The sequence below is a fragment of the Leptosomus discolor genome, chromosome 1 (genome assembly GCF_034619465.1).
Source record: "Leptosomus discolor isolate bLepDis1 chromosome 1, bLepDis1.hap2, whole genome shotgun sequence".
Taxonomy (NCBI): domain Eukaryota; kingdom Metazoa; phylum Chordata; class Aves; order Leptosomiformes; family Leptosomidae; genus Leptosomus; species Leptosomus discolor.
The window spans coordinates 210,769,791-210,790,993 of record NC_141391.1 but is presented as its reverse complement, the minus strand read 5'-3'; the positions used below and the strand labels follow the sequence as shown (position 1 = coordinate 210,790,993).

The following is a 21,203-nucleotide window of genomic DNA, read 5'->3' as shown; positions in this document are numbered from 1 at the left end:
GGAGTAGGGAGGTGATTGTGCCCCTGTACTGGGCACTGGTGAGGTCGCCCCTTGAATGTTGGGTGCAGTTTTGGGCCCCTCACTACAAGAAGGACACTGAGGTGCTGGAGCGTGTCCAGAGAAGGGCAGCGAAGCTGGTGAAGGGTCTGGAGAACAGGTCTGGTGAGGAGCGGCTGAGGGAACTGGGGCTGTTCAGCCTGGAGAAGAGGAGGCTGAGGGGAGACCTTATTGATCTCTGCAACTGCCTGAGAGGAGGTTGTAGTGAGGTGGGGGTCAGTCTCTTCTCCCGAGTAACAGGTAATAGGACAAGAAGAAATGGCCTCAAGTTGTACCAGGGGAGATTTAGATTGGACATTAGGAAAGATTTGTTTACAGAAAGAGTGGCCAAACATTGGAACAGGCTGCCCAGGGAAGCAGTAGGGTCACCATCCCTGGAGGTGTAGGTATGGCACTTCAGGACATGGTTTAGTGGGCATGGTGGTATTAGATCAATGGTGGGACTTGATGATCTCAGAGGTCTAATTCAACCTAATGATTCTATTTTGTGATTCTCTGATCTGCCAGAAGACCTTGGCCCATATGAGTTCTCATTAAGGTCTGTGAAAGTCTCTTGCTGACTCTTCTAGGACCCCAGATATGTCCTGTGTATGCTGGCTCATGTTAAGTGATCGAAGGAGCGTGGCTGTCTCCTCCAGCCGCTCTGGCCCAGGGTCTCTCCTGCCTGGGGACATGGGGCCTCTGCCTGGGCTCGGGGGTTCAGTTTCTGCCTTCCTGTTTGCAGGCTCAACCAGTGACACAGCTGAGCATGTATTACAGGCATGGCTGGCCATGCGGGCTGCCCCAGGTCAGGTGTTGCCTTCAACAGCACCTACGTACAGGACTTGTGTAAAACATAAACACGGACAAGTCACTCTTGTCCTCTTTAGCTGGTAGCAGTAAAAGTTCGCTAGTGCGGGCACACACCTCCCGTTCTCTAGGTTCACAAGCACACGCACATTTGTGGATCCCTTGAGCACCAGCATGGCTCCTCTCTGCCCAGCACCCCTGCACAGATCCCAGGCCCCCTCTACTTGGCATCTATGTGGATTCTCTACTTGCCTGCTAGTCCAGCTTGATGCTCCTTAGCAAACGTGCACTCACACACTCATTCACAAGTCCCCTTGGGTGTACTAGCATGGCCCCCCTGTCTGCTTGATACCCTGACCCGGACCCGCCGTCCCCCTACTCATGGGTTAGTACAGCTTGAAGTTTGCTATGAGCATGGATATGTACCCCTCGTATACCTGGACTGGGGAAGATACAGACACCCCTCTTCCCTAGCAGCCAGCAACAGCTACACAGGCTATGACCCGTGGTCCTGCTCCAACCATGGGCATGGAGCCCCTCACTCATGCCAGCCTTCCTCCAGTAGCTGGTTTTTCAGGACACGCACTGTTCCTGCTCCAGGCTGGAAGTTAAAGACCCCGACTCGCTCCAGCAGCTGAAGTCACAGGCCAGAGGCCCACATGCCCAGGGTCTGACTCCAGGAGCTGGCACCAGTTTTCACTCACACACACAGGTCTCACCAGCAGCTGGCACTTAGTTCTTGCAGCACACACACACATAGGATAGTGAGCAAGATTACACAGAGAGATAGTCAAGCAAAGATTTAATAAGAAGATCTGAGGAGATAGGACAGACTGATGATTAGGTGCTGGGCCCAGCCAGGCAAGCATACTGACTGACCCTGTTTTACACACAACCGGCTTCTTTTATTCTCCTTTCTGTCTATTCCCATCTTTATGCTTCCCTGCTCCTCTTCCCCTGCACATCCCTCATGAGTTTGTACAGCTCTATCAATTCTCACACCCCTCCGAGTCTGGGGTCCTGCTGGTTTACAGTCTTATCAGTTGCACAGTCCAGGCTGGTCTTCCTGGAAGCGATGCCTGTGGTTTCTCCATAGCCCATCAATTAGTGTGAGCGGTGAGGTTTGTTTCTTGTCGTGGTCTCTGTGTTGGTTTTGTCGGGTCTGTGTCTCTGTATGTTTTGTTTATGGCTTCCCCTTTTTCCCTGTGTTTCCCAGTTGACAAGGTCCCTGATCAGATAACCTTGCTGGAATAAACATTCTCCACTCCTCGACATCCCCCATCCAATTAGTGTGACTGACCAGGCTTGGTTCTCATCACCGCCTCCCTCATAATTTACTGGTCAGGTTTGTGTTTCCCATATGGTCTGGTTTTATGGCTTCCTCCCTTTCTTGTTATCTCTTGTTGCACTGAAAAAGGTCCTTGACCAGGTGCCGTTAAAGGAGCAGACTCTCTCCTCCCACATACCCTTACAACTTGTATAAGCGTTAAGGAAACTACCATCTGCGAGCTTAGGCTAGTTAGTATTCCACAGAAATTGTGCGATGACTGACATGAAAAAACTGCTTTCCCAAAGCCAAAACAAAGCTATATGAGATCTCACTATTTCCCCTAAATTAAGAGTAGGCAAACATTGTCATCTTTGAGCAAAGTCCGCTTCACTGTTCAACAATTCCCTTTAGATGGAAAGTATTAGTATTATGCTGAATATTTTCTTACCATTCTCTTGCATTCTTTCATTTGCCTGTATCTGTCTGCTGCCTTTGTCCCTATCCTGAGCTGCAGGCGGTCTGGAGTACGGCTCATCTCGTGCTCTTGTACAATGAAACCAGCTCTATGCCTCGAACTCAGGTGCACTACAACAGACAAAGAGTACACCTTTTAAAGGGCTTAAATAGCAGCCTAAAAATATCAGGATGGTGCTTTTATTATTTGAAGTCACCAAGCTGGCTTTAAAGTTTTAAATATGTGACCTTTATAGACATTTTTTGAGCAGGAGCACCTGTGAACAGGCCATCTGAATTAATGGTGACTCAGGAAGTGCCACGCGTATCTAGATGTCTTGAAGAAGCACGTTCACTAGATGAATTTGTTAGATCGCATAAAGAAGTACTTAACACTAGTAACATGGAAGTTACTGTAAGACAGTTAAATTCATTGTAGTTTAACATTTATTCAGATCTAATGTTATTGCTAATATTACTGACTGTCTGAAGTCCCAGACTGACATCAGTTCTTGATGAGCATATACAGGGCATGAAAAATTCTGTAGTGGCTACAAAAGAGCCCTTTGCAGCAAGGGAGAAAAAAAAAAGAAGTAGTGTTGAGATAAGTATCTCAAAGGCTACACTAAAGATTTAGGATAAGGATATATGCTTATCATGTTGATTTGTATGTGACACCTCATAACTGGGTGGGAGATTTACTCTCTTTTTTGTTTGTTTGGTTGGTTTTGGTTGGTTGGTTGGGTTTGTTTTTCTGATTTCTTTGTTTTTTAGTAAGTGGTTGCCTTCAATTACAAAATGCTGCAGAGCCTGGTAAAAGAATGTTTGGAGTGCTGAACTGCAAGAAATAGTTTAGTGTTGTCAAAAAGGAGCCCTTGTGCATATTTTTATTGATCTTTAATAAAGTGTGTGCAGCAAGAGATGAAAGGCCCTTTCTTTGTGTGCTAATGGCTCTCATACAGTTCGGCAACAGAGATGCAGACTTCTGCTATTTCCTCATCATGATTGCGATAATGCTTGGTATAATTTTTCCTAAAGATTTGTATGCTGTGGTGTGATTTTTTTTTTCCTCTCCTTTTATGCCTTTCTAACAGACTTAAGGGCATTTGTGCATTTGATAAGATACCAGCATTCAACTGTTCAAGCTCCCAGTTGGTATAGCTACTTGCTAAGTAAGAAAGTTTTACTCTGTGCGCAGGATTTGGGGGCAGCATACTGCCCACAGGGAGTGAGGCTGTGTTCATCCTCTCGCTACAGATCCAGAAGCTTCTTCTCCTTCTTTGAAGATACCTTCCTAATTACGAAGCTGAAGCTTGGTGACATTACAAAAACTAGGAAAGGGCTAATTTCTGATCGTATCTGCTAGGCATGATAGCACTCTGTGTGTTTTGCTTGCAGAAGCCACATAAAGTTCTGTTTTAGTAGCAGAATAAGATACACTCAAGAAAGCAAATGCAGTGAAATTCAGATATAAGGTAGAAGTCAGATGATTCATATTTGTTTGAAATAGATCAAATCCATCCCTGGTGAGTTTCCACTGACTTTGCAATTTTTTTCTTTTGTTTTTGATTGCCCCGCCCCTAGTTTGAGTTTCATCTTGTCCCGGTTCTGCTCTGTTCAGGTTTAGCAATTGATGAACCTGTTTACTATTTCTCAGCAGCTTGAACAAACAGGTTTTGTGCGAGGAGGAAGGCAGTGGCAATCAGTGAAGATTTTCATTGGGCAAGGGTAGAATGGGATGAATTTTGGTAGGTTGTGTGCCTTTCCTCCTTATTCAATTTATTTCTTAAGACCTCTTTGTTGCGAAAATGGGGAAGTGAATCCGGTCTTGTGCGGCCGGCACCAAATATGCAACAGACGCAAATCAGGAGACAAATAGTAATCGTTTATTTACAGCAACATTTACAGGTTCTTTTGGATTGCCGGGGATAAATTAAAAGCTACAGATATAACACAAGGTTTATCACCAATATAACAACAGCAACAACACACGCTGTACGCACACGTACACACCACCACCACCAACAACAACTTGCCGGCTGTAGGCCCGGCCGCTTGGCAAATAGACAAGCCCGTCAAACAGGGGTACAGTGGAACAAGAGACAGTAAAGTCGTGACAAACAAGAACCAAGGATACACTCAGGGAAGCATAGAAATGCACCTGAGGAGAAAATGTGAAATACACCCGGGGAGGAAAAGTCTATCTCTCAGCGTTCGGTGAGGTAAATAATACTACCCACACGGCGTGCTGAGTGGGGGGGATGGAGAAGGAGCGAATTCGTCCATCTGTCCAGTCATCAGTATGGTTCCGAGTTGATCCTGTCCCGATTTTTGGGCCAAAATTGGGGTGATATTTATACACAATTTTTACATTACATCACCAGGGTATACATGCGGGTGGGGATGACTATAGACAATCTTAATCGCTTCTGTTAATGCCACAAAGTCCGTTCATGGGGGGAGGTAGCGGCTCCTTTTTGTTTAGGGCAAAGAGAATGGGGGACTGGGACTACGAGGCCCCCGCCCAGTCTCACACTCCTCCGGCATCCACATAACACCAGATCTCGATCTAGTGATGGTTGCCCCCTGCCCAGTGCCTGCCACTTCACCCAGTGCTGAATTTCGTGCTTGAAGGCATGCAGCTACATGGTGTACGTGACTTGGACTTTGTCATTAACTTTGTGCTCTCTCTACACTCTTCTTTGTCATCTCCTCTGTGGCCATGTGACTGGCCATGCATTTCTCCATTTCTCCTTCCCCCCGCCGCCCCCGCCAGCTCCCATCCTGAGTGTTTGCTGTTCTTCAGTTACAGCCCCGCTCTTCATGTGGTGGTTCCCAGTTTGGTCTCCCTTCAGGAGGAAGACAGAAAAACCTCAAAACTGTCTGCCCCAAAGGGCAAGCAACTGCAAAGATGTGAAATTAAAAAGAAAATACTGTATTTTATATATTTTTAATGCATCAACATGCACAAATAAATTTTAGGTTAAGTCAAGGTGTAAAGGTGTACATAGAAGTATAGATGGGCTGTGTTTGTTTGAGATCAAGTAGCGCATTTAATTTGGTTCCAACTGCTTATAATTTTTTTTCCTTTTTTAACCTCAGGCTTTGAGGTTAAGATAATATTGTACTGCCTGTATTCCTTAATTTCTAAATTTTGTTCTACTCGTTTCTGTATGCCCCTAATAATTGCCTGCTTCCACCTTCTCTATTTAATTTTTAAAAATCTAATTTCAGGAAAGAGTTTGAAGTTTCTGGAGCCATGGCTGAAGCTGACATCAAACCAAAATCTATGCATCATGCCAAAAAATGGTCAGATGATGTAGAGAACTTATACAGATTTCAGCAAGCTGGATACAGAGATGAGGTTGAATATAAACAAGTAAAACAAGTTGATATGGTAAGATTTAGCACTCTGCAAGGGTTATTTAAACTTCTGTCTCATGTTAAACAGTTAAATAGAAGTGGAGGTGCTGCTTATTTCCTTTCGTTTAGGCAAGTTTCTGATACAGGTTTTTTCTCCCTGCTCTGACTTGAATTCTTGAGCTATTATTATCTGTGGAGAATAACTTAATTCGCAGAAGTGAAACAGAAACACTACCCAGCCTGTGTTTTGTTCCCCCTGTCCTATGCGTTTAGAAGCATTATAGATTTCTTTGAATAGACGTAGCTGCTATCTAGAAGAATAATTCAGTCTTGAGGAAAGGAATACATCAAAGTGAGTTCTCTGTGAAGTTTCCCCATTACTCTACCAGTTGACCTGACAGGAAACTCGTTCGTTGTCCGGGGAGTCGGTCCCGTGTCATTGCTACCGCCTTCAGCTGAGCTGTGTGGTAGCAGAATGAGACTTCGTGCACACTCAAAACTTGGCTTCTGTGGAAACTGTCCTCAATAGAAGTATCTGATGCCAGCTGTGATAAAGGGAGTTGTGACACAGGCTTTTGTCAGCTGAGAACATCAAGGACTTGGTCCTCTACTCGCTGCAGTTGGTGGCAATGCTCATCAAATGAGCTAATGAATAATGGCCAGATATTCAGTGGCTACTTGAGATCCAAAATAGCAACCAAGAGGCCAACACAGCAAACAACGTATTTTCTTTATCACAGCTCTGTAATTTATCTTCCAAAGCAGCATATATAGTATAAAAATCCACTTAGAAAAGATCTTAACCTCCTGTGCACGTAAGAAAGAGCAGAATTTTCCTGGAAAGTCACTCCTCGCCCAGTGAAGTCAAAGCATAGCAAAACCTTGATGTGCATAATAAGATGGAGTTTATTATTTTGTCATGGGCTCGGATACCGCTGTAAAGGCTGTGGTGTGACTTCAACTGTGCGAAAGGAAATCCTGTCATTAGTGTGGCAGGATCAGTCTGTTTAAAGTTTATGGCAGGGCATAACCATAGATAATTAAAGCCCGAGGGAAGTTAAAGAGCGGCACTTACTCAATGTAAAATGAGCGTGCGTTCTGTTCGGACTTGCCAGGGTCTGGCAGTGATTCTCTTTCAACGTACACATTTTGAAATGTCTTGTTCACTCCATATTATGTTTCCATAATGCAGTTGTTATTAATGATGCAATTATAATGTAGGTGGAATGAATATTAAGGCTGTTATGTTTAGGCAGAGAATGCAAATAACTCAGCTGTATGCCTGAAGTAATGAGGTAAGTGATGAAACTACCACTTCTGGGACTCTCCAATTAGAGAACGCTCTTGTTTGACGTCCTATTGTCAACCCTGCCTGGAAGAGAAACAAGATCCTTATTACCTGATTTTTAAGGTTCCATTTGATAGGAAGTAGTCACAGGTGTTCAAGCTGCAGGTAGCTACTACACCCATAAAGCTGTTGAACGTACAAGTGCTCAAGCCTTTAGTTTAGAGCTTCACATTGTGGAACACTGAAGAGCACCAGGATGGTACTGGTTTCCTGCAGGACTGATCCTGCTGTCTTTGAGACTATGATACATACAGCTCACTTTATTTTTATGTAATTGCTAATGAAAAGCATATTTTCACGGTCAGAAGGATCCTGAAGAAATCTTTTAAGTGTGTGTCAGTCTTGCAGAAGCGGAATCTTTCAGCCTCTCAGATTACTGAATAATTGAATAACAGTAATGTTTTATTCCTAAATGAGGAACTCTAAAAGCTTTGACTAGTCCACTTTTTAAATTATCCAGTCTATCAAATATTCTTGGATCCTTATTTCTAGACTTTTCTGATCACATAATTCTTTATATGAGACCAGAAAACTGGTTTCTGACATCTTGTCCTTAAGAATGTTTTAAAGGTTAAGTAAATTAATAGCAAAGTAGGGTTTAAGATTCAAATGAGGTTTTCACATGGAAGTATGCTCTATATTCTTTGCAATATAATGCACAAACATCATTTACTGTGAGCATGTTCAGGTTAATGTATATCCTTTTTATTCGTAGGTAGAGTGTTGGCCAGAAACTGGATTTGTTAAGAAGCTTCAGAGGAGGGACAATACGTTCTATTATTATGATAAGCAAAGAGAATGCAAAGACAAAGAAGTCCATAAAGTGAAAGTTTATGTGTATTAGTTCTGTTATTGTTCTAATTTGTCTGTATTTTTTGATAACTCTGTTGTCAGAATCTGTAAGTAAATGAGATTGTGTAATCTGATTTACCTTAAGTATCGATGTCATTCTTGGATAGAAGAGGGAATACTGGAAATGTAGAGAACTCTGGAATTCATAGACGTAGGAGTTTCATTTTTTTCCTGTTATAACCAAAAGTCTTTTTATCCCTCAGTTTCCTACTTACAAATCTTTTGACATAAAGATAGAAAGCTGGTAAATGGACATCATATATTTGGGTTAACTGTGTGTAAAGTCCATTATAAGTACAGGCATCAATCTTTATTCAAAACAATATAATCTGGCTGACACTGGCTACTGTCAGACGCAGTCTTTTGGCACAGCTAAGGGTTCTGAGACTACAAAGGGGCCAAAGTCGGGGCCAAAATCAGGCCCAAAGGCCGTCACGTTAAGACTAAGGGTGTGGCGTTCGCCTGTTGGAGTCCTCTCAGGGACGTTCACTGAAGCAGTTTTGCAAATACGGAGAATTTATGAGAGCGACAGACACAACGGGTGCGGAATTGCCGTCGGTGAATGCACGGACTGCAATAGCGCTGATGCACCGTAGGAATGCTGGCCGAGTTTTCCCAGGTGTGCTTCACCAGGGGCGAAGGCGCAGTTCTTGGCAAGAAGGCCTCCCTATCGCGGGTGGAGGATGAGGAGCACAGCCCGTCGACTGTCTCTTCTAGATCTTCAGTCCCGTTCTCCCAATTTTTACCCCTTATTCTCCTCTTTTTATTCTCTAATTCTCTGTTTCCCCTCCCATGGGTTATGTATAGCATGATTTAGGCGGAGAGTTGAGTGACATAGTCATATATGTATAGAATTAGGCAGGGGTGTTAACTGTAATATTAATTTCCTAGATAATTAAGCAAAAGTTTCACTCCAGGGCAGCGTAGCCTTCGGAGTTTTGTGCTGAAACAATTTTTCTGCACTCTCTAGACAAAATAGAGCCGTCTTGCCTCCGCAAGGCTCCCTCCTTTGGCTGTTATCTCCCCTTGCAAGGTTTTTAGAAGGGAGAAGCAGATACCAGCACTCTTATCCTTTTGCTGTTTCCTGCTGAATGAACAAGTTGCTCAGCTCTGTCCTTGTTCTGTCCAGGGCACAATGACCTTACAACCTGGCGTTTCTCCACAAAGGCTAACTAAAGTTCCCTTGGAGAACAGCAAGAATAACAAGCAAAGACTTTAGTGAAGGACACCAAACAATCAAGTAGCAAGGACCAGTGCTGAGCTGCAGATTTACAAACTGGTTATTGTGACAGAAACAGTCACAACAAAAATGTCTTTCTGAGCAGTAGGTGAGGTATCTCCTCGTCAGGTGCAAGGAGGGGAGGAAGTATTGACTTGGTAGCGTATGCCTTTTTATGGAGCGGGGAAAAAAAAGATTGTGGATTTATATATGGAGGGATCAGGGCGTGTAAAACTGTAGGGAGAACATGAAACCCATACTGTGTAATATTTAAGGTTAGGTAACTTACACAGATGATATGTGGGATTTCTGGGCAGAATTCAGCTCATCTAGCTTCAAATATCGCGTTGTCAACATCTACACCTGATCTTGTCATCTGGACACCCGTTGTTCTGAATGGAGAGAAGCTGGCTCTTCTGGGCACAATTCATTTCTTCTAAATGTAGATATGTCACTTTGCTTTGAACATATTGCTGTGACATCAGCTCTGCAGAAGCTGTCCATATACGTGATAATCTGAGACACCCAGTAGATGTGAGGTACCGTTCTTACCTTCGCTCATGAGGGAAATGTAGTGGGTTTGACCCTGGGTGGATGCCAGGTGCCCACCAAAGCTGCTCTATCACTGCATCTCCTCAACTGGACAGGGGAGAGAAAAAATATAACAACAGGCTTGTGGGTCGAGATAAGGACAAGATCACTCAGCATTTGCCATCACGGGCAAAACAGTCTCAACTTGGGAAAAATGTAGTTTATTACCTATCAACTCAGAGAGGAGTAATGAGAAATAAAACCAAATCTTAAAACACCTTCCCCTCACCCCTCCCTTCTTTCCTGGCCTTAATGTTGCTCCCAATTTCTCTCCCTCCTCCCCCTGAGCAGCGCAGGGGACAGGGAATGGGGATTGGAGTCAGCTCATCACACTGTTGTTCCTGCTGCTCCTTCCTCCTCACGGGGAGGACTCCTCACACTCTTCCCCTGCTCCAATGTGGGGTCCCTCTCACAGGAGACAGTCCTCCATGACTTCTCCAGCGTGAGTCCTTCTCAGGAACTGCTCCAGCGTGGGTCTCCTCCATGGGGTGCAGTCCTTCAGGAACCGACTGCTCCAGCGTGAGCCCCCCCATGGGGTCACTAGCAGCAAACCTGCTCCAGTGTGGGCTTCTCTCTCTCCAGGGGCCACAGGTCCTGCCAGGAGCCTGCTCCGGTGCAGGCTTCCCACGGGGTCACAGCTTCCTTCAGGCATCCACCAACTCCGGCGCTGGGTCCTCCACGGGGTGTAGGCAGTCATCTGCTCCACCGCCCATGGGCTGCAGGGGGACAGCCTGCCTCACCATGGTCTTCACCACAGGCCGCGGGGGAATCGCTGCTCCGGCGCCTGGAGCATCTCCTGCCCCTCCTTCTGCACTGACCTTGGTGTCTGCAGAAATGTTTCTCTCACACATTCTCACTCCTCTCCCTCGCTGCAATTACTGCTGCCCAATAACTTTTTCCCTTTCTTAAACACTTTTATCCCAGAGGCAAAACCACCATCGCTGCTTGGCTCGGCCTTGGCCAGTGGCGGGTCCGTCTTAAAGCCGGCTGTTACTGGCTGTATCGGACATAGGGGAAACTTCTAGCACCTTCATACAGAAGCCACCCCTGTAACTCCCCTGCTACCAAAACCTTGTCGTGCAAACCCATTACAGGAATTCAAGTAAAATGCTTTAATCTGCCAAAACTCTAGATAAATGACCACTAGAACAGGTTATTGTTATGTAAACCAGCAGGTGTGTTCATGGTAGTTACAGATAAAATGTTATTCATGTCTTCTGTCTTAAGACTGTAAACCAAGGGATATCTAAACTAAGTTTTAGGCATTGATTAGCAGTGTACGTCCGACTATCTGTCTTATGGATGTTCTTCCTTCATTTGAACTGAAGAAGGTGGTCAACTCAAAATGTGAAATAGAGGACTTACGGCTCCAAGTCAAAATAAGTAGTATGGGTGCAATATTCAAAAGATCTCATTGACAAGAGGTGACGAGGATCTAGTCACCTTTTTTTTAGGTGAAATTTGTATGAGCTGTGTTAGGGAACTGACGGTACTCAGAAGCAACTATGAAGCTTTTTTATTCCAGGAAGGTTTTAATGGCATATAAATAGTTACTGCAATGACAGAATAAATTTCACTTCGGGTTTTCATTATGATTTCTTTTTTATTTAGATTGATCTGGATGTACTTTTTAAGAGAAGACTTTTTGCCCACTTTGCAATCGAATAGTGGGAAGAGAGCAATTATCAGGACAACCCTTCTGTTTTGTCAATTTAAGACAGTTAATCTCACTTTGTCAGCCTCACAGATCCCTAAAAAAGAAATCTTCCAGTGAATGTGAAAAGAGCCTTAAAAAAATTCACAAGAATAGATGTATGGTATAGCCAACTCAAATTTATTGACAGAAATTATTGCTAGCAGCACACACAGAATAAGTGAGAATGTTTGGTACAGCCATTTTCTCAGCCTATTAAAAAGGCATGGTTGGGCATTCAAGAACAGGAATTAAAACTGCAGGTCACTTTTTAGACCTTAACTTTTTTTAAAAGAAAGACACTTAAAAATTGAAACAAATGTAAAAGATTATTCTGCACTTCCCTCACTTTACCTGACTGTACCTCAATGTTTTTTGCAATACTGCTGGATGCTTTCTCTCTTGTATTATGTTTTAAAACAATGAGTATGCATTTCATATAGCCCACGGAGATTTCTTTTCATTTCAAACAAGTAGCACGGGAATTCTTGTTCCACTTCTGAAATGCTGATTTTGTACGAGCTGGCAGATTCTTCTCACTTTGAGAGAGTGAATTACCAAGAGTTTATTACTTACATTTTTCAGCATGATAAGTGTGCTAGAAGGTTGAGACTCACTGCAATATTTAAAAGATTAGTGGGATGAAAAGGAAATATAAGCCTTGTAATTAGTGCTGGAGACTAGTTTACAGACACAGCCTTTGTCAGCCCTAATGCTGTGTTTGGGAGTTTGCTCTCTTCATTAGCAAAACAGCCGATTTTCTATTGGCGGTGACAGTTTCAGTTAGAATTGTCCTTTGACATCCTGTTTGTATCCATATATCACTCCAGTTCATGCTAAACTTGAGGTTACTTAAAACCACACTCTTTTTTTCAAAGACCATGGTTGCGTAATGGCCTTAACTATGGAGCCGAAGGGATTCCTCCTTTTAAAATGAAACAGGTACAGGGGTTCTTGCTGGAGTTCAAGTTTGTCTGTGATCACAAGATAACATTAATCTACTATAAGGGAATTTTCTTGCCTTAATTCTTAGAATCACAGAATGGTTTGGGTTGGAAGGGACCTTAAAGACCATCTAGTCCAACCCCCCTGCCATGGGCAGGGACACCTCCCACCAGACCAGGTTGCTCCAAGCCCCATCCAGCCTGGCCTTGAGCACTGCCAGGGAGGGGGCAGCCACAGCTTCTCTGGGCAACCTGTGCCAGTGTCTCACCACCCTCAGCATAATTTCTTCCCTCTGTCCAACCTAAACCTACCCTGTTTCAGTTTAAAACTGTTGCCCCTTGTCTTGCCACTACAGGCCCTGGTAAAAAGTCTCTCTCTGTTATTCTTATAAACCCCCTTTAAGTATTGAAAGGCTGCGGTAAGGTCTCCATGGAGCCTTTTCTTCTCCAGACTGAGGAGAGAACAACTCTCTCAGCCTGTCCTCATAGGAGAGGTGTTCCATCCCCCTGACTATTTTTGTGGCCCTCCTCTGGACCCTCTCCAACAGGTCCATGTCTTTCCTGTGCTGAGGGCTCCAGATCTGGATGCAGCACTGCAGGTGGGGTCTCACCAGTGCAGAGCAGAGCAGAAGGAGAGAATCACCTCCCTCGACCTGCTGGCCACGCTTCTTGTGATGCAGCCCAGGATACGGCTGGCCTTCTGGCCTGCAAATGTATAATTGCCAGATTATGTCCAGCTTTTCATCCACCAGCACTGCCAAGTCCTTCTCCGCAGGGCTGCCCTCAATCCCTTCATCCCCAGCCTGTATTGATACTGGCAGTTGCCCCGACCCAGGTGCAGGACTTTGCACTTGGCCTTGTTGACGTTCATGAGGCTCACATAGACCCCTTCCTCCGGCCTGCCAAAGTTCTTCCTGAAGTGGCGCTGGTATTCAGCTCTGCTTGTGGAGCATGAAGCCGGCACTTGAGTACTCACAAGTCTTCCTCTGCTACCATTATGCTGGATGTATCTTTTTCAGTCAAAAACGCTGTCAAAAGAATTTAACGTGTCAGTATTTTCTCTTATTTGGTAAGTCTGTAACTGAAATGTCTTTCTGTCACCTCAGTTTTAAGCACGTTGAGAACTGTTAGCTTACTTGTGTCTTAATTTAAGGTCGCTAAGCTGTGAAAAGGTATCGGAAGGAAGCAATCTGTGGAAGCTGTGCTTCATTTTGGGGGTGACACAACAGTTCCTAACAAGATAAGTAACCTTTCTGAATGCCATTACAAACCCCATTTTTTAGCTGAACTTTACTGACTTTAAAGAGCGATAAAATCACATCTCTCCATTTTATTGCAGAGAAATGAAAATATGTGCTATTTTGCTGATTTGAGTCTTAATAGAAAGTAATTCTGTGAAAATACTTTCCCAGGTACGTTTCTTATCTGTCAGTATTCCTTTTATCAGGGAATACTGTAACGCTTTCAATGACCATTTGCAGCAGCTCAACAAATGGATGATGGCAAGGCTCCCTGTCAGCAAGTGCTGACCAGCTGCCCAAGTCTGATGTACTTGGTCTAATTCTAATTCACTTCATGGCTTTGTACAAGACAAGAATAAATCCTTTCTGTGCCTGTTGAAGCTCCTAAAAAGAGGTAAAGCAAACTTTTCCAAGACCTACTTTTCAGGCTTTGTGTTTGACAGCCACAAGTGAAATGGCAGGGGTGCAACCTCTCTGAATTCATACAGTTACACTGGGGAAATAAAGGCTGCATTTGTGTGTTCTAAGCTGGTTTTCTGTGTTTTCAGACTTTACTTGAATTCATTATGGAACAGAATTGTCTGAAAGTGATACTCTGATTATTTGGTTGCTTTTCAGTCACAGCAGCTCGAAGCATCACAGAGGGATGGTACAAGCATTTTGATTTTCACTTTGGTACCCAAGTGGAGAGTTGTCTTTCCAGCTCTGAAGGCAGTTGAACCTCAACCTTTTGGTTCAAACATGGTTCCCTTGTTTCAAGGTGCTGAAAATTATTAGGTAGCTTCAAACTCATTAAAGACAACTTTCTAACTCAATTGGCTGTTGATGCCACTGTTCCTCACATTGTCTGATACAAGGGAAGTCTGTCTGAAAGCAGCTTGAATGGAGCTGCCTTATGGTCTTTGCAGGTTCTCTCCTATTACCCCAGTTCTGCTGGATTTATGTTTATTTGTAGGAGCTGATTTCTATGTAGCCTGCCTGTGCTAAGCACCTCGTGGCAAGCTGTAATTACATAATTAACCACATTTTCTTTCTTGTTGCAGTTGAGACTTTACATTTACTTCAAGTCTGAAGCCCAGCACACTTGCAAACAGCATTTGGGAGGGTAACTGATGAGCATCTACTGTCCGGAGAGTTCGAGGCTGGCACCAAAAAAACCCCCTGCAATGTAACTTTGAATAAGCATCACCATTTTTATGGATGCTCTGTTCAGCCATTGTATTTACACGTCTCAGTGTTGGGACAGAGTATCTTTCCTTGTTGGTGCTTCTGTGGCTCCTTTTTTCCTCAATACCCTCCATAGTCTCTGTCTTCACAGGCACCCCATGCTTGTGGATCCCTTGAAAATCTTTTCCAATGTCCTGTAACCGGGCTCAGACCTTGAGTCTTTTCTTCTGCTCGCCAGCTAGTGCAGCTTGATGTTTGCTAGCAAATTACATGCACTTGGGACTAAATTCCCTAAGGAAATACTAACACGGCCAGGTTGCTTCGGTTGTTGGCACTTACACCCCTCAGATAAGCCTGTACATCCCGGTTCCTCTGGTGCTGACATCCAGAGCTGTGGTCCCTGTCACCCATGGCCTCTTCTCTAGGGGCTGGCACACAGGATGGAGGGTGAGATGACATAGAAAAGATAATTAAGAATTGGATTTAACATGGAGACAGGCCAGACTGCAGGGATCAGGGGCAGGGCCCAGCCAGGTGAACGTCCTGCCCAACAGCCTGCTCACACGTGCCTGACCCCTCCAACCTCCCTCCTTGCCATCTTCCCATACTTGTTCCACCCTGATCCTCCCCTTCCTGTGTCTTTGATCCTTCCCCTAAATATCCAATAGTAAGTTTCGTGCAGTCCCCCAGGCTCCCTCAAATATCCCTTAATGTTCACACGTTTCCTCCTTCTTATTGATTACAAAATTGAGGCCAGCCCTCTCCAAGGCTGGAGTAGTAGTTTTAATGACCCATGAGTCAGTGCCTGACGAGCTCTGGCCCCTGTTATTATCTTTCTCATCACCTGCTCACTAATGTCTGTGTGTTTAATTTATCATTTTCCTAATTATTTGTTATTTCTATGGTACGGAACAGTCCCTAACCAAATAACTTACTGAACCAGATGCTCTCAGATTTCACATGTCCTCACGCCAGCCTCCCTAAGGCAGGTGGCTTGGCTGCAGTGTGAAGGATGATGCTGTGTAGAAGCACCTACGCAGCAGGACCTCTGCGGTGATGCTGCTGCAGATGTCCAGGCAGGTGGCAGCTCTAAGGACGTGGAGACAAAGCGAAGGGAATGCCTAAAAACAGGAGGAGGATGGAGGAGGTAGGGAAAAAGGGCACCAGTTCAGGAAAGGGCGAGCGTGCATAAGGAGTCAACCACGCAGATGCATCAGCATTTTGCCAGCGATCTTGTACCCGCAGAAACCTCCTCCCTTGCTGGCAGCAGCTCAGCTCTTGCTGGCTGGGGAAGCAGCTCCTCACTGCAGATGTTTGTCCTGCCTTGGCAGGAGTGCCCAAACGCCTCAGCCAAGGGGAAGGTGTCCTGCTGGGGCGGATAAGCTGCTGGCAGCTGCTTGGGTTTGCAAGGGGGATGGAGCAAAAAGCAGGCGGGCTGGATGCGTAGCAGAGTCTTCATTTTTACCCAGGGTGCCTAGAGGATGTCAGCTGCGCTGTGCTGCCCTGGGGAGGAGCATCCTTGCGCCTCAATGTTTTTGAGGAACAGCCAGCGCTGGGATGTGAGTGGGGAAGAGCCAGCAGGTGGGCTGTGGGTGCTGGGAGATGGGTGCTAGGATGCCGTGCAGGGAGAGATGGGCTGGAGCCAGGCACGCTCCATACAAGGGACGTGTTGGGCAGTGTTTCTGGAGGAAAGAGCACAGTGGCCCTGCAGATCTGCCTCTTCCCATGGCTCTGGTCTCCTGCAGTTACAGACAGCGGAGCTGTTGCTCTGTAGCCCTGTTCTGTAGCTGTGGTGGGGAGGGCCTGCCGACTCCTAACCTCCCCAAGGGATCCATGTTCATCTTATTCAGAAGGAGCTTGAGCCACAGCCCGGAGGGACCCTGCTTCTCTCCATCAGCTCTTCAAAAAGTGGGAGGTCTATGTACAAAGGGCTGAAAGATCACTGTTTTAATGGGCGTCTGCTCATTATAAACATGAAATATTTCTTTGATAGCCTGTCACTTACAACGTTGGTCTCAACAAATGAGAAAGAGCACTATATTTGCTACTACAAAGACAGAGGTTTATTTAAAATGTCATTGGATTAATATTTTGTCAGGCCAGAGCAATGTTTCAACAGAGAAGAAAGATTTATGCATCTGAAGGATGAGTTCAGAAGAGGTATTTGGAAGAGATATTTATTGGTAGTATGTGTATTGCAAGCAGATTATTAAGAATGCAAGGCAAAAGAAACAGGAGAAATATAAAAGCTTAAGTATGCTACAGTGCTGCGAAAACAGGGAAATCAATCTAGTCTTGTGGGGCCGGCACCAAATATGCGCCAGATGCAAATCAGGAGACAAATAGTAATCGTTTATTTACAGTGACATTTGCAGGTTCTTTTGGATTGCCGGGGATAAATTAAAAGCTGCAGGTATAACACAAGGTTTATCACTAATACAACAACACCACCACCACACTGTACACACACGTACACACCACCACCACCAACAACAACTTGCTGGCTGTAGGCCTGGCCGCTTGGCAAATAGACAAGCCTGTCAAACAGGGATACAGTGGAACAAGAGACAGTAAAGTCACGACAAACAAGAACCAAGGATACACTCAGGGAAGCACAGAAATGCACCTGAGGAGAAAATGTGAAATACACCCCGGGAGGAAAAGTCTATCTCTCAGCATTCGCTGAGGTAAATAATACTACCCACACGGCGTGCTGAGTGGGGGGGATGGAGAAGGAGAGAATTTGTCCATCCATCCAGTTGTCAGTATGGTTCCAAGTTGATCCTGTCCCGATTTTGGGGCCAAAATTGGGGTGATATTTATACACAATTTTTACATTACATCACCAGGGTATACATGCAGGTGGGGATGACTATAGACAATCTTAATCGCTTCTGTTAATGCCACAAAGTCTGTTCATGGGGGGAGGTAGCGGCTCCTTTTTGTTTAGGACAAAGAGCTTGGCTTATGTTAATGTCACAAATATGCATGTGTTAATTTACACATGCATGGGGGGAGGTAGTGGCTCCTTTTTTTTAGGGCAAAGAGAATGCGGGGCTGGGACCAAGAGGCCTCCGCCCAGTCTCACACTCCTCCGGGCAACCACAGAACACCAGATCTCGATCTAGTGATGGTTGCCCCCTACCCAGTGCCTGCCACTTCGCCTGGTGCTGAATTTTGTGCTTCCAGGCATGCAGCTACATGGTGTACGTGACTTGGACTTTGTCATTAACTTTGCACTCTCTCTACATACAGGCAGTAGGAAGACATTAAAATGTCATTTTAATTGGGAGTCATTGGGAATGTTGGTTTAGGAGTAGCTTCTCTGTTATTTACAGTTTTACTATTTGTATCTATCAGCTGGGAGAAAAACCCAAATCTAATGTTCATAACTCCTGCTTTACCATATCGGAGCGAAGTAGCACGTTCCATCTACACCAGATGAAGTAATTTACCATCTGTAACGGAGGAGGAAGTGAAGCATCACCTGCTACATAGAAACACTTCCAGTTGAGAAGTCTGGGGTCATGTACACTCCCAGTCTTAAGACCAGTAGCTCACGACTCTCTAATTCACTAACTTTAGATCTTAACAAATGTTGGAAAACTGGAGAGGTGCCAGAGGGCTGATGGAGGGTCAACATGATCCAGGACTTAAAAGGGAATGATACTAGACTGTTAAAGGGACTCTAATCAGGGATAAATTAATGAAGTGTTTACGCTGGGATTCTGTCAATACAGAAAAGGGATTTAGAAAGTATTTTCCTCTGTGCCCAGCTGATCAGATGCATCTTGGCTATTTGAAGTATCAGCGACGAGCTACAGCAAAGATGAAGAAATAGGTGCTCCAGAGGTTTTGTTTCTGGAACATCTTATTTTACGGCCTGAGGACTACCACATTTTCTAACTGCTATCATCAGTCTCAGCCCAGAGTTACCTAAATACAAGCAGCGGCTGGTGCTGCGCAAGGCTCCGAGACGAGAGGTTCACACCTCTCACGTGGGGTCGAGCCGTCTGCCCTCAGGCTCCATAACCCATGAACTTTTGGTTAGATAACAGCTCCCCTGTGCAAATAGGGTTTGAATGACTTGCTTTTCAATTCAGAGGCTGTAGCTGCCGCAGGTTTTGATTTGCACAGCCCGTGAGGAGAGGAAGAAGCCCACGGTTGCTGGCAGCTGGAATGCCAGCTGGAAACATTTCAGCACAAGAGGCAGCAGTCTGGATTTCAGGCAGGTGTTTTAGTCACCCCGTGGCTAACCACCATTTAATGGAGCGTGTGCCCTCGGGGACACTGAGTTTTGGGAAGGAAACCTCCTTCTCCTGGATGCGCTTGGCTGCCAGGTAGCCTTGAGGTGACTTGGGAGGATGCAGGAGTCACACAGACCCTCGCTGCTGGTGGGATGACCTCTCCTGGCACGGCGAGGCATGCTTGCTGTGGGCAAGGAAGGTCTTTCATCTCACCTCTTCGCAGAGAGCATCACAAACCCCTGTATTTCAAGGATGTGGTGGTGCCAAGGGGACCATATGCACATAATGAGGAAGGACAAGAAGGGGAAATATTTATTTTCTGTTCATCCTGCCGTGGAAAGCTTAAACAACAAGATAGAAAACCTGCAAAATCAGGAGGTGGTACTGTTGTTCTATGTCCTTTTGTGATTTATTAAAAGTAGCATTTTTTTCCTCTTGAAATACAGCAACAATCCAGATTTCCCTGTGATGTTACTGCCGCCCTCCTTGGGCTGACAAGTGATGCTGCCAAAGGAAAACACAGTAGGTGTGAGGGCTGGTTTTGCTGTTACCTTCACCAATGTCCCCAGTTCAGCTGGTGCACAAACACGGAAATGACGGGTCTCAGTTCAAGCATCTTTCCCCTGCTCTTCAAAGGGATGTTGTGAAGCAGGCTCACAGGTGCTGCCCCACTTAAAAGTCTGCCACCAACCTGAAAGAAGAGCTGGATGTCGCGAAATTGTTTATGCACATATCAGAGGCTGAGAAGGGAAACTTTCATTTTATATATATATATATATATATATAAAAAATTAAATACATGTATTTTAATGAGAGATTTCTCTTTTTGAAGATATTTTTTCTCCAAAAAAAAACCTTGAAGATATTTTTTTCCTCTAAATCTTATGTCAAAAGTTGTGACTCTTTCAGCTGAGGTTTTGGGGCATGAAGGAGCAGATGGGAAAGCTTCTTTAAATAAGATAATGTAAAAGATGGAGAATCCACAGTCCTTATAAAACAGAAATTGTTGGAAAACCCAAAGGAGAGGGAAGATTACAATGTATAATTTGGACAACACATCCCTGACTCTAAATGTTTCAGCTTCTTCGTTTGTTCAATCTCTCATCCGATCTCCAAGAGCTAAACATAAATGTGGAAAAAAGTAAAATGAAATAGTTTTGCAGTACTGTCTAAAGCCTGCTGCCTGTGTTTCCCAGCTCCAGGGGATGCCATGGGCCGAGACTGACACTGAAACTGTGAGCTCATGCCTCCCTCTGCTGACTGCCTCCCCCAAACCTCTCCTTGATGCAAAAGATAAAAGGCCATGATTTTTTTGCCCCTCCTTTTGGGCTAATGTTCCTCTCCATGTCTCTAGCAATGACCATAATGTCCAGGGAGCCAGTGGATACGGGCTGCTCAGGTCAGCCCCAGCCCCGCGGTGCCGGTGATGGTCACTCCAGCAGTGCTGCATTCCCCCACGTGGCATCTGCCCTTTGGGTCGCACTGCCACGGCAGTTCTCCATTAACCCTGAAATAATGCATGAATCCTTGTTTAAGGGAAAATCTCTGAAAGCTCTAAGGTAGAGACTCAAAAAAAGTTGCTATTAGCTGAGAGAAGCAAGCGAAGACTTTGGACCAGATCACTAGATCACAGCTAGAGTATGCTAGAAATATTTTTGCTGAATTTTGAAAAAAATTTTTGTTCAGTTTGAGTATCTCTGTAACACCACTTGTTACCAGTTTAAAAATCTCTTGGTCCTTCCAGGCAGCTACTAAGTAAAAACAACTGTGGGAACTGCAAAACATAAAGCTTTTGGTTTCTCTTCTCTTTTCACACACAACCTTCAGAAACCCCGTGCCCTGACAGCAGAGCACATGTCCCCGGCCCATGCAAAGGCAAGAAATGTACAATCTCAGCATTGCAGGATTAATTGGAAAAAAATCATGCCCCTTGCTCTGGGGTGGCAGAGCAATGCTGGAAGTCCTCAAG

The 21,203-nt window shown here is 44.9% G+C and overlaps 1 protein-coding gene across 1 annotated transcript; it reads left to right on the top strand.

Moving 5' to 3' along the window:
• Nucleotides 1-2,852: 2,852 nt before the first annotated feature.
• Nucleotides 2,853-8,124, top strand: MEIG1 (meiosis/spermiogenesis associated 1). The gene is made up of 3 exons (XM_086474566.1): nt 2,853-2,984; nt 5,811-5,966; nt 7,996-8,124. Exons 1-3 carry the CDS (start codon nt 2,871-2,873, stop codon nt 8,122-8,124), a joined length of 399 nt encoding a protein of 132 aa, XP_086330692.1. The 5' UTR covers nt 2,853-2,870.
• The last annotated feature ends 13,079 nt before the right edge of the window (nt 8,125-21,203 follow it).